The sequence below is a fragment of the Sebastes fasciatus genome, chromosome 9 (assembly GCF_043250625.1).
Source record: "Sebastes fasciatus isolate fSebFas1 chromosome 9, fSebFas1.pri, whole genome shotgun sequence".
NCBI lineage: Eukaryota > Metazoa > Chordata > Actinopteri > Perciformes > Sebastidae > Sebastes > Sebastes fasciatus.
The window spans coordinates 26385916-26399383 of NC_133803.1; the positions used below are offsets into that span (position 1 = coordinate 26385916).

Here is a 13468-nt window from a genome sequence, read left to right on the forward strand (position 1 = left end):
CCGCTACAATCCTTCTTTAAAAGCCTAAAATCCTAGTTACATAAATGGAAAGTACAGGACTATAGTACAGTAAAGCTCCTCGCTACAGCAATATAACAAAGCATCAATGTTCAACATTTCCTCAGTGTATTATAAATAGGGCTGTCGATCGATTAAAGTATTTAATCGCGATTAATCGCATATTTATTAAAGGGAGATTTGTCAAGTATTTAATACTCGTATCAACATGGGAGTGGGCAAATAGAAGCCCAGCTGTCAGTGTGTCAGTGTGCTGACTTGTCTATGACTTGCCCCAAACTGCATGTGATTATCATAAAGTGGGCATGTCTGTAAAGGGGAGACTCGTGGGTACCTATACAACCCATTTTCATTCACATATCATGAGGTCAGAGGTCAAAGGACCCCTTTGAAAATGGCCATGCCAGTTTTTCCTCACTAATATTTAGTAGTGGAGCGATATTTATCCTCAACAAGCTCGTATGACATGGTTGGCACCAATGGATTCCTTAGTATCTTCACTCTCTTTAAAACTGAGCCCGGTACAGCCTAAAAATCACAAGTTGTGTAAATGCCTTAAAGAAATTAGTGGCTTTAAGACAAATTTGCGTGAACTTTGACAGCCCTATTGATTTTATTTGATACATTAAAATACACCACACAAATATGTGTCAGTACTAAAATTCATCAAGATGTCGCAATAAAGTCACATGACTTATTTCCATTGTGGTCCGGTAGTCAGGCTAGGAGACAGGCAGGGGAAGGGGATGACATGTATATGCTACTAATATTTAATTTTACAGTAATACACCTAAAAACATAAATATTTATACAGTCATGAAATTAATTTAAAAAGAAAACAAATTCAGAAACCAGACCAAAGCTTAGAAGAACTGTCCTGGATAGGATGTTTCACTATACTAACTTACATTTTTTCAGCGTTTTTTTTTTTTAACTTTTCTGAGAATGGACAGATTTAAGAAAAATAGATTTTTTAGAAAAATGTGCTTCTCCCTACTTTACTTTTCAGATTGGATTGTTTCAGGTTAGATAAACTATAGCCTTCGTATTCAGGCCATGAGAGTCCCGACCATTCTGAAAATACCCAATAAAATAATTTGGACATAGACCTTGTAAAATCTTGACGACCATAATAAGTTTTTAACTGTTGAATTCTACCTTCAGACGGAGAGCCAATTCAACTCTTTAAAATGGTTTGGGCTAATATGCGTTCTTGGACTGAGACGAAGGACGACCCTCATTAGTGTGTTCTGAGCTTTTTGAAGCTCATCTATTGTTCTTTTAGTTGTACCAAGTTATGCAGGTATAATCAGAGTGGCATTGAACTAATGATGTAACTAGTGTCCTCATGGTTTGCTTATCAAGGAACATGGATATTCTTGCCAGATACTTTACTTAAAGACACAGTTCACCTCGAATCAAAAATACCAATATCCCTCTTACCTGTAGTGCTGTTTATCAATCTAGATTGTTTTGGTGTGAGTGTTGGAGATATCGTCCATAGAGATGTCTGTCGTCTCTCCAATATAATGGAACTAGAACAAAAAAATACATTTGAAATGTTCAACAATGTCGTTTTCCAGAAGAAAGTGTCTTTTCATGGACAAGAGGCTCGTGGTAACATTTTCCATCTACAGGTAAGATGGAAAATGTGTATGTTTGATTTTGGGGTGAACTGTGTCTTTAAAGGTGCTAAATTTGATATCCAGAGCATTAATATAGCAGCAAACAACTATTGTCCATGTGAAGATATAGAGGAGTAATGTCTACCTGAGAAGAGAATGAAGTCACTCTCCCTCTGTGTGTGTTGTAATCTGAGTTTCTCTGTGCTTTGTTGACATCGCCGGGCTGGCCGTGCGTGCTTTTAGTGCATGTTGGTGCATGTGAGCGCGCCCCACTAGCTAGCTCATGGCTGCTGCTCTGCACTGCTCTCATTTGGCGGTTACAGCTGATAATGCCGTCCTGACCGACGACGGTGGCGTCCCGGAAGCGTAGCACCCGCCCTCAGGTTAACGCTGTTATCTCTGTCAGCACTTTCGCCGTTGTTTGCACTGTTTAGCATTGTTAGCACCGTTAGCTGCAAGCTGTAGCTCGCCATCACTATGTTGAGAGCCATTGAGAGGCAATAGAAATGCTTACAATTCCGTATTTAGCACCTTTAATATCAGTATAAGCCTTACTCTCTGGAAGTAATTGATCACTTATTATCATTTCACAGAGAGCTAGTTTATGTCAGTGCTCTCACCTTGAAAGTAGAAACATGTGTTGGACTTGTCTCAGCCCTAAGTGAATACACAGGAAACACACATACATATATCCATTGTAAAAGCTCAAGTAGATGAAAAACATGTTACGTAGGTGTGTGGTGTTCATGCTTCTGTTGCTGCAAGTTGCTTACATCTGTTTTTTCTTGACTAGATGAGTAAGATGTGCTATATACTGTAGGTTCATTGCAATGCACTGTACTCTCTACTTTAGATTGAGCTGATTTACCAACAATGCATAATATTAATTCAACAATAACTATATTGTTATCTGATATCTAAAAAAAATTAAGATATGAGTATGTGTAATAGTTTCCGGAGAGCTGTGAAACATCTCTGAAGTTCAAGCTAAACAACTTAAAGTCAGGCCTTTTCTTATATTCAAGAGTGGAATCTGACCTTAAAGGACCATAACTTATAACTTGTTTTAGCCCATTAACTTATTGGGGATGCAAAAAATCCAACTTTTTCCTCCTGATACTGTTTCCGATATCTCATTGTAGGGAATCTGCCAATACAGAGTATGAATCCAATATCGGTGCTGTCTGTTTCCACAAATTACATTACGTGCTTGTGTGGTCTTGATTGAGATCCTTGTTATGTAAGGTAGCACCAAGCCAGGGATTAGTCGAACACTAAAATTGAATCGACAGCCTGTTTGGAATGAATAATATTTGGTGACGGAAACACTGAATTTTTATAATGACATACTTTACTTTTTTTTTTTTAATTTAATGTGAATCGGGTTAATGAGGTCAGTGTTGGTGCTGATAGCAGTCCATAGGATTGGACCGCTTCATCCATATTATTTACAAATCACGTAGATTCTTCATCATAGCTAACCATTTTGTAAACAATGCTGCAGTATTTTAGAAATTTGAAGGCATTTTTCCTACAATTTCAGACATCTTTTGGCTTCCATACATTTTCATACAAAATGAAAATCTATTAGCAAACTTTTGAAAGTTGCTGGAATAAGTGTAAATCTGCACGTATTTTTCTAACATTGCAGACTTTTCAAATCAAATCAATTTGCGCTTTAAACTTGTAATGTTACTATAATAATGTAATGTCATTGACAAAAATAAAACAAAACGGAGACGTTCACTGTGATGGATTTCACGACTCAAGCTAGTCTGATAATTGATTTTAACGCCATATAGGAGTAAATGGAAACCAATGAACACCTGAAATGTTGGATACATCCAGAAATAGAAAATGTGTAGCATGCATTTGAAAATGTCAGCAAAAATGTAAAAAAAAGAGCTTTAGACACAAAACTCCAGTAATAGCCTAAACCTAAACTTAATTTAAAGATGTCAGACATCACTTGTGAAAAAGTAGCATTATAGTTCCCTTTTAAAAAGTAATGCAGTATACTTTACAGTGTAATCGGAGGATGGCACATCTACTTCAATCACTACTTATTTTAAACAGCCAGTGGATGGAACAAAGAGATATCACCATAATGAGAGGGGTACCCACAGTGTTGACGATAAAAAGACATGTCTGTTTTAGACAGCGTGGGCGTTGGCGGGGATTTCGCTCTTGAGTTTCCTCTGTGATCTGACTGATCAGAGCCCACTGTTCATGTTTAAGGATGAGATGGTTTCGAATCACACCGTGAATGTGTCAGTGGACATATTGAAAGAATGTCATTATCTGTCATTGACGACCTAAACGTATCTTCAACACTGCAGTGACAGTCTAAGTGAGCAGTTCAGGTTGTATTTGGAGCTTTTTTTGGTTTGGTTTCTGTTGGTTGAGTGAGTGCAATGTCATTCGAACTCAGGTGACACAAAATAGCTGTACAATTCATTAGGAGTGAGAACATAATCAGAACCAACTATAGAGCTTCAAAACACAAGGGTTTATGCAGCCCGTTCTCATTCCCAGGGCGTCAAATACCGACGCTTTATCATACCGACGCACAAGGCACCCTTTAGCGTCGGTATAAGATGCACCAGGCGTTCCATTAACTACTATGTAAACCCATCCGTGTCAATATTAAACGCTCAGAGAAAGTGCTGTGGTGATGTAGTTTAAAGAGCAAATAGACGGAAGCCCAACCACGTTGTTTTTTCTTTTTATCGTGGTTTTGTTGCCTGAATCTAGCAAATTTTTTTGTTTAATTCACAATATTAAGCACGTGTTTACTGCGACCGAAAAGTGGCGCCGAAAGGTTTGACAAAGCGTCAGTATATGACTAGTTGGGAACGTGTTGGTTTATGAGGCAAATATTGACATTTGAAAGCTAGCAGTTACTCATAGGAAAGCTTAGCGTAACAAAATGAACTCGGGGCTAACTGCAGTCTGGACTGATGCTCGTATTTATAGTTATTTTAATTTATGTGAACGTAAGAGAGGCAGAAAGGCACATTGTTAACATTTTCCTACCTCCGTGTGTTTCAGAGAAGAGAAGCCTATCCAAGCCAGAACGGTGAACCTGGTTGGGCAGAAGAAACCTCCGCAGCAAAATGACGTCCGGTGAGTGGCAGCAGTTGTTTTTCAACCACCAGCTCTATATCACCTGGTCGAATTTAAAGGGGACATATCGTGCTCATTTTCAGGTTCATACACATACACATTATTTTTCTCATACTGTCTGTCTGAATACACCTGTATTCACCCTCGGTCTGAAACGCTCCGTTTTAGCGCCTGTCTCTTTAAGAAAAGCCCAGTCTGCTCTGATATGGTTCACCTTTGCAAAGGTAGATCTCAAACTGTGGGTGATGACATAGGAAGAGGAGCAAAATCTTAATGACTTGCTGAATCACATGTTTCCTGATCTAGGTAGAAACTGAGTGGGTTGTCTTATTTCACAGTTTGTGGGTTGGTAGGCACTCTAGATTCCCAAATGTATGTGCATAAGCACTGAAAATGTAAAATGTCCCCTTTAAAATGAGTTTAAAATGCGTGTTAATGTTTGCTTTTTGCGTCACGTTAACGTCATTTCACCCCAGTGGCCCAGAACAACCTCCAATCAAGAGCTGGCGGTCTGTTCTTTTGCATCACATTCATGTTTTGTTGTGAAATCTCTTTTACACCTTGGATGAGTCAACAGTATAAAAGATAAACTCACGCTCTGGTGACTCAAGCCATTATTACGGAATTTGTATGGCACTCTAAGTTGAATGGCATTGCACAGGCACCTCTTTAGACTTTTTGATTTATATTTAGTGAATATGCCTCGGTTGGTGTCACTGGAAACATGTTTTTAGCAAGCCACCCTCTTCTTTACCTTCTGAGTGAGTTAATATCCCGTTAAAGACACACAAATGTAGCTGCTGCCTGTCATCTATCAGACGTAGTTGTAAAGATGGACATGGTCATTGAGTGTGATAAGTCCAGTCCAGATCCTGTTGAGTCATTAGAGACTAGATAATGCTGTCGTCCTCCTCCGTAGAGTTGGCTTAGGCTGGATTCAGATGCTCTGGGACTGGGTGTCTCACAGTTGGCTCAGCTCTCCTGCCAAGCTGCCCGTCTGGAGGAATGACTCCCATCGTGTGTGTGTGTGTGTGTGTGTGTGTGTGACATGTTTCAGTTCAACTTCTTCTCACCTGTATCTGGAATTTCACATGAGCTTTGGAAAACAGTTGAACAATACATGACCGCTGTGATGTATGATTAGATTGACCAATATAGTATGTAAGAATATACTATCTCTAGTCAGTCACATTGCTCTCCAAGCTAGATAGCTTGCTGGCTATGGTCACGGATGTGTTTTGGTGTTAGTGAACACCTATAGCAGTTCAAAATATGTAAATCTTTGGAGTCCAATTTACAAAAGAGTGGGTACAGGACATTCAGATCTACAAGCCAAATGCCAACTACCCAACCATCCGGATAAAGATAATGTTATGTTAACTGAATACTAAGAAAACGTTGGCTAATACTGCGTAATTAATCTACCGGCATCTTGCAAAATGAAACCCATAACGTCAGCTATACTTTTGTGTCTGACTGTATACTATATATACTACAATTTGGCTTTTAAATCTTATTCACTGTGCAGTGTTTTGTGTTATTTTTTGACAGTTACAGTGAACAGCCAGCGGACGGCACTCTCACCCTTTATCCTCCAAAAAATGTCCGACGTCCACGTCACGTCACATTCCCATTCCCTATATATATATAGCTTATTTAAGATACGTTGCTGACTGTTTGTACCATCGACTCCCGTCTCTTAACTGTCTACAAACTGTGCCTCTTTTTGTGGAGCAGTTTATAATCTGGAAAAGCAGGGTTATATACAAATAGATGGTGCAAATGAGCTTTAATAGCTTCCTCTGTTTGACGTGCGAATTAATCGCACCAAAAAAACCCCGCCCCAGGTGTGTAAAGACCTTAAAAGCACCTAAAGCTAGCAGCAATAAATGTTTTCATGGCATACCCACAAAAAAAATGTGACCAGTAAAGTTGTCTATCCCTGCAATCTTTTCCCCACTTTGCATTAGACTACAATTATAGGCTTTATTATTAGGCAAATAGTGTTGCACAGAAGGAGGAGTTATATCTGTCAGGGTCTGTGAGGGTTGGGAAAGTAAGGACCAGTAAGAACCCGGATGGACCCATGCTGAGAATCATGGGTACTGTAGTATTTAATGCTATTTGACATACCAAACAGAAAATTTCTCAGAAACAAAGTTGAAATATGTATTCCAGATGAACATAATAATAACATATCGCTGTAGCGTCATGGAGTAACTGAGGAGACTCCTATGATTTTGACTGACATTGAGGTTTATTGTTAAAAGTACACTTTCATATGCAAATTCACGTTGGGAAATATTCATCTTCAGTGGTGCCAACCTCTTCACTTCTTCCTCTAAACCTGCTAATCCCTTTGCTAGCTTGCCAACTACCATCATACTGAGAATGCAGGTGGTTAGAGGTTAGCTTTCACTGAAACATCGCCTTCCATCTCGTCTCCAATTAGTGGGGATTGGATGCTTGATGGGTTGGTTTATAATGGCTCAGCTCAGTGATTGTCTTTCCTTCTCTGTGTGTGTGTGTGTGTGTGTGTAAAGTCTGGTTATTTGATCAGCGGTTGTTAATACAGACTTGAATTGCAAACTTTATTTCAAACAGACTGTCGTTTTCTCTCTTTGATGTTATATGAGCATCCCCGTCCGTCCCCGCTGGAAATGCGAGTTTCCACGCATTCCTGTTCGCGGTGACCTCTGGAGCCAGTAATGTCTTTTTTTTCCTGCCGCACAATGATCAAAGGATAAAGCTTGTTTATGTTCTCTCTGTGTGCACTGTATGTGTATGTGTGTGTGTGTGTGTGTGTGTGTGTGTGTGTTGTTGGATCAGAGAGTGAGGTGGGATTACAGAGTAAGTCAGCTGGAGCACATCTGCTTCTCTGAGGAATCCCACAATATGGCCCCCGTTTATAACATTATACAATCGGTGCCTCTCTGGTCAGTATTCCCCGCATTATTCACCAGACGTTACAGTCAGTACTCCTTCTGCAGAGGCCATTGAACTGGGACAGTTGTCTATAAAGTGATTTTAATACAAACTACAACAAACCAGGAAGACTGTTAAGCTCCTTGAGGGACATTTATGATCTGTGATATTGGGTTTTATAAATATAGTTGACATGACTCTGTTAGCTTCCGGTGTTTCGACCAAAAACAGTATTGTGTTAAAGGGACAGTGTGTAAGATTTAGTGGCATCTAGCGGTGAGGTTGCAGATTGCAACCAACTGAATACCCCTCCCCTCACCTCTTTCCAATGTTAGCTGGAAACGTGAAACCTGATAAACCCAATCCACGTTTCTTAAAGGGAAAATTCGCCACCTTTTATGTGGACGTCCAATCAGTGTTGATGGTAAATGTGGTCAATTGAAGCAATAAATTCCTCAGTGTGTGCTACATTGACCGAGAAAGATGAGTTTGCAGCTGCAAAATCTGTAACCAGTGCCGTCATTTGACGTAGTTTACTTGGAGACAAGGATGAACTACAGGTTAGTGTTTTGGCTTACTCGGATATTCAGACGTATTTATTTGAGCCAGAATATACGGCCAAAGAAATGCAGCGGAGAGAAGCCGAGGCTGCGGCTGCATTGGCCGTGCAAGAGGATATGCATCGGGCGCAATGCATCCTGGTACTGCCGGCGCAGCTCTGTGAGCAGGAGAACTGAACTTTCTCTGCTAATATAGCACCAAGGAATTTATTTCTTCAATTGACTACATTTACCATCAACACTGATTGGACAGCCACATAAAAGGTGGCGAATTTTCCCTTTAATATCAGCATCTCATAATGGCGAACACTGGTCGTTCCTGCATTAATTTCAGTAAGTAAAAAAACATACTAGCTCAGGGAAACCCTGGATGGCAGACTGTTCATTGTGTATTGCTCAAGGCATAATGTTTATTCACAGAATGAGTCTGTCTGTAGGAAATAAAGTGGGCAGGGAAACCTGGCTGCTGATGGTCAGTTCCTGCCAAACGTTTGTCAGGTTGATCAGCTCAGTAGAGACAGAACGGACTTCTGGTGAGCTGTTGATTGAGCTGCTGGCACTCTCAAAGCTCTGTAAGAGAAAATGTCTTGGTCTAAACTTGACCACTGTGTACTTCTGAGTTCATCTCTTGGTAGTTTTAAACTTTTAATAACCCCAGGAGTTGTAGATGTTTCTGAGTCTGTAGAGGAACATGTAATCCTTCAGTATATGCAAGGCTTTCAAATGATAATATCACTAAATTACAATGTGTGTTATTAATGATGACTGAATGCATTTTAATTAGCATTTTCCCATTAAATGCCCCATGTTTATTAGTCATTTGCACACTTGCATGTTCTCTTGAAAGTTATTTTGCATACCAGTGTTACATGGAGTTTAACTCATTTAACCTCAAAAAGGACTGGGCAATATGACAAAATATATCGTCAAAATGATATAAAAATGTCTTTCATGTATATTTTTCTATATTGTTTCTATCACAATATGGACTAGGCCTATATTTTTTTTTTTCTCTATAATTTCTGTGCTTGCAATTTTGCACTCAAGTTCTTAAAATGAGAAAGTACTCTTCATTTGTCAATGAAATTCACACAGGAGTCTTCAAAAATAGGCTTTACCATGTGAATATATATATATAAATATATATTTCTGTTGACAGTTTTAAAACACAGCTCAAAACTCAAAACTTATTTTTATGATCTTGCTTTTGATTCATTTTTTAACCTTTTTTATAATATAATTTTATGCATTTTATTGTTTTATTGGTCTTATTTATTGGTACATTTTGCTCCTGATGAACTCTGTCTTTCACACCTGTGTTGTTGTTTCTATTTATTTTATTTTACTTTTCTTGTAAGCCACTTTGAGCTGCATTTTATGTATGAAAGGTGCTGTATAAATAAAGTTTATAAAAATAAAAATAAAAAAATAAATAAAAATAAAATAAAAATGATAAAAATATTGCGATAGAATATTTTGTCTATATCTACCAGCCCTAATCCCAATCCGCTCCAATGGGTTCTTCCTCGGCCCATGCTACACCCTTCCACCAGGTTTAATGAAAATTGGGCCAGTAATTTTTCCATAATCTTGCTGACAAACGGACAAACAAACCAAAAACAAAACCTCCTTGGCCGAGGGAATAATAATAGACCTGTTAACAAATTATACTGTATGTAACAAATATTGTGGTCACAGAATATGACTGAGATGAAATGGGTTAATAAACGTTTCTTCAGTTTTACTGCCTTTTTCACCGTGACAACACAGACTGCTCAGATCAGTGCCGTCACTTTTTCATGCATAATGATCTGGTCCTCGCTCCACCCTTGTCTTTACAGTAAACCCCATGCTTCTGTAAAGGCAACATGTATGTGCTGCAGTGTAAAGGTGTTTACACTTCACATCACTAAATGTGATTGGCCAGGTGTCCCCTGATGGCAGGGTACCATGGCGATGGCCCAGCAGCCCCGTAGTAACCTCATTGACCCCTGGGATTGGCGAGGAGTCACTTCCTCACTTCCTTCAGGGATTGGCTGTTATCCTGGTCTTCCCATGAGTCTCTGCTCCGGCGGGGACCGGGGAGGGACTTGACTCACTCTCACTTACATTTCTGTATGCTTGAGAGACTTCCATCTTTACTGGATAGGACACATTTCTTTTTTTTTGTGCTTGTAACTGAATCTTTTGCGTAGTCTGTAGGAAGGAATGAGGATTTTCTGACTTGCTGGTGTGAATCAAACGTTTCATGATCACACAGTGTAGAGTATACACGTGGAGGCTCTACACATTTATGATGTTTATGTTCAACTTGGGTCTTATTTTTGAAAAACTACTTCCAGTAGTATTAATAACATTGTACGCTTTGGGAACATGGCAATATTGTGTGCAAACATGAGCAGTCAGACGACCATTCAGATTTTAAGCAAACCTCCAGGACTAAATTTATTTGGAAGAGAAAACAAAGGTGAACACTAACATTAAAGGTGCTCTATATGATATCCAGAGTATTAATATAGCAGCAAACAACTATTTGCTGTGTAAAGATATAGAGGAGTAATGTCTATCTGAGCAGAGAATGAAGTCACTCTCCCTCTGTGTGTGTGTTGTAATCAGAGTTTCCCTGTGCTTTGTTGACATATCCCAGCCAGCCGCTGGTGCCTTTTAGTGCATGTTCCTGCATGTGAGCGTGCCCCACTGGCTCGCTCATGGCCGCTGCTCTGCACTATATGCTCATATTGCGTTTACGCTCATAATGCCGTCCCGACTGACGCCGCCGTTGCAGAAGCGTAGCACCTACCTTCTGGTTCCCCCTCAGGTTAACACTGTTAACTCTGTCAGCACTGTGGCTGTTGCTTTCACTGTTAGCACGTTAGCTGTAAGCCATGTTGAGAGCTGTGCGGAGCACCTTTAATACCCAAACTGTTGGTTGTAAACATGCATTACAGTTTAAGGTTTAGTAAGATTGAAATGAACTAGTTCTTCTGATGTGTTTTCAAACCATGTCTAAACGCAAAAATAGTTTATATGTTTTTATACCGTGATTGTCGGATTGTTATTCTGTTGATTTGTTTCAGAAAGTTGCAAAAATCAAATCAAATGCAGCCCAGTTCTAGTTCTGCCGTTGGAAATAGGGAAAACGCACGCTGTTAAACTTTGAAGCATACTGGGGCTTTTACAAACGGACATCCTGGTTTAACTCTGAACTACAGAATATGCGATAGAAGTTCATGCAAACACTGTATGTACTCTGTATTTCAGGTGCGCTGACTTTCAGTTTACAAAAGTAGTTTATACGCTCACTAAACTACTCTGGATTGGCTGATACCCAAAGCCCAGGTATCGCTATCGGAACTGAAAAGGTCGGATCGGTTCATCTCCGTCCTCCAGTCCGCATGTTAAAGTGTGGGCTAGATACCGAACCCCAAATTGCTCCCGAAAGCTGTGCCATCGGTGTGTGAATGGGTAAATGCTGACATGTAGTGTAAAGCCCTTTGAGTGGTTGGAAGACTAGAAAGGCGCTATATAAATGCAAGTCCATTTACCATTTATCATGTTTCCATGCTCTCAGATCTCAGCAATTACTTTGACGACTACACTTTTATCATAACAACAGCAACACATAACTGGCCGAGGTTCAGCTTCCCAATTCTGCATCTTGGTTTGTGTGGAAAACGTAATCCAGTGATTGGCACATAATAAAAGCCCGCTATGCTATCATGTTCACTGACCAGTTGTAAACGTACAGTTTTATGATTTGAAACCATCCATACAGCGACACCAGCCAAAGGTGACCTTGTTTTCTACCCCGGTGAGCACCTTATGGACGGCTGCAGTATGGACAAACATACCAGTTGGGATTAAAAGAGAAATAGAACTATTTCTTGACATGAAGATACCGATATATCACATTGGATGTCATTTTTTTAAAGAGTGTGTGTGTGTGTGTGTGTGTGGAGGGGGTGGCTCGGTCCCCCTCAGACCGAGCTCTGTATATGTGTGAGTACATGGCAAAGTGTGAAGCTGCACTATGTGTGATTGTTTGTGTCGAGGAGTATGTATACATGCCGTGTGTCTGTGTGGATACATGCTGTGTATATGTGTGTTTGTGCTGCCTGGCTGTGTATGGTGTTGCCAGGCCATATGGAGCGCTGTCTGGGGAGCACACTACCCACTTAGCTCGGCTGTTGGCTCTGGTGCTCTCTCCATCTGGCCCTCCTCTCTCTCTCTCTCATCCCGCCCTCCATCACACCCTCTCTCTCTCTCTTTCTCCTTATCTTTATCTTTTGTTCTAGCTATCTTTAATCTTTTATTTCTAAGAGCTTGGTCTTTTCTTTCCTTTCTCTAAGTCTTCAGTGTTCTACACACTTTATCTCATCTTCCTTGGGTATTTGTCCAACTACAAGTGTAGGTTTGCATGTTAGTGTGTGCACTAGGGCTGCAACTAACGATTATTTTCATTGCTGATTATTTTCATGTTTAATCGAATAGTTGTTTGGTCTATAAAATATCAGAAAATGGTGAAAAATGTAGACCAGTGTTTCCCAAAGCCCAAGATGGTATCCTCAAAAGAAGATATTCAGTTTACTGTCATAGAGGAGAAAAGAAAACAGAAAATATTCACATTTAAGAAGCTGGAATCAGAGATTTTTGACTTTATTTTCTTAAAAAATGTAAAAATATCAAAATAGTTGGCGATTAATTTAATAGTTGACAACTAATCAATAAATCTATTAATTGTTGCTGCTCTAGTGTGCACTCCAGTAAGTAATAAGGTGTGTGTGACAAAGCTAAGTGTGTTCTTAAGCACTCTTCTTCTCACACTTTGTTTTTATTTGGTGGTAAATGCTGTTGTATTATATGGGAATAAGATTGACTGGATTATATTTTCCAGAAGGATAAAACATTACATTCCCCTTATTAATTAAAAATAAAACACCACTAATTTATGAGGGAAATGTCTTGGTTGCTGGAAAAAAATTGATAAATAATGCCTGATAATGACTGATATATTTGACTGCAGGACATCTCTGACTACATACATGCTGAAAATCAAACATTCTTACTGTATTAAGTTAGATATTTTCCAAAGTAAAAGTCCCTAGAAGTGTATGGTTCAACTTTTTAACATGGTCGTGTGTTAAAAAAGTGAACAAAATTGCAATACATCGTAATATCAAATCGCAATACTTGTAGAATCGCAATACTTAAAAA

General features: G+C 39.4%; 1 protein-coding gene across 29 annotated transcripts in view; it reads left to right on the top strand.

The window, feature by feature from the left end:
• Positions 1-13468, top strand: part of LOC141774353 (regulating synaptic membrane exocytosis protein 1-like) — a 97891-nt gene that overhangs the window by 3027 nt on the left and 81396 nt on the right. For all 29 annotated transcript variants that reach the window (XM_074646947.1, XM_074646948.1, XM_074646949.1 and 26 more), the window contains exon 2: positions 4695-4769. In XM_074646947.1, coding sequence (XP_074503048.1) covers positions 4695-4769 — 75 coding nt within the window. The remainder of the gene's footprint in view (positions 1-4694; positions 4770-13468) is intronic.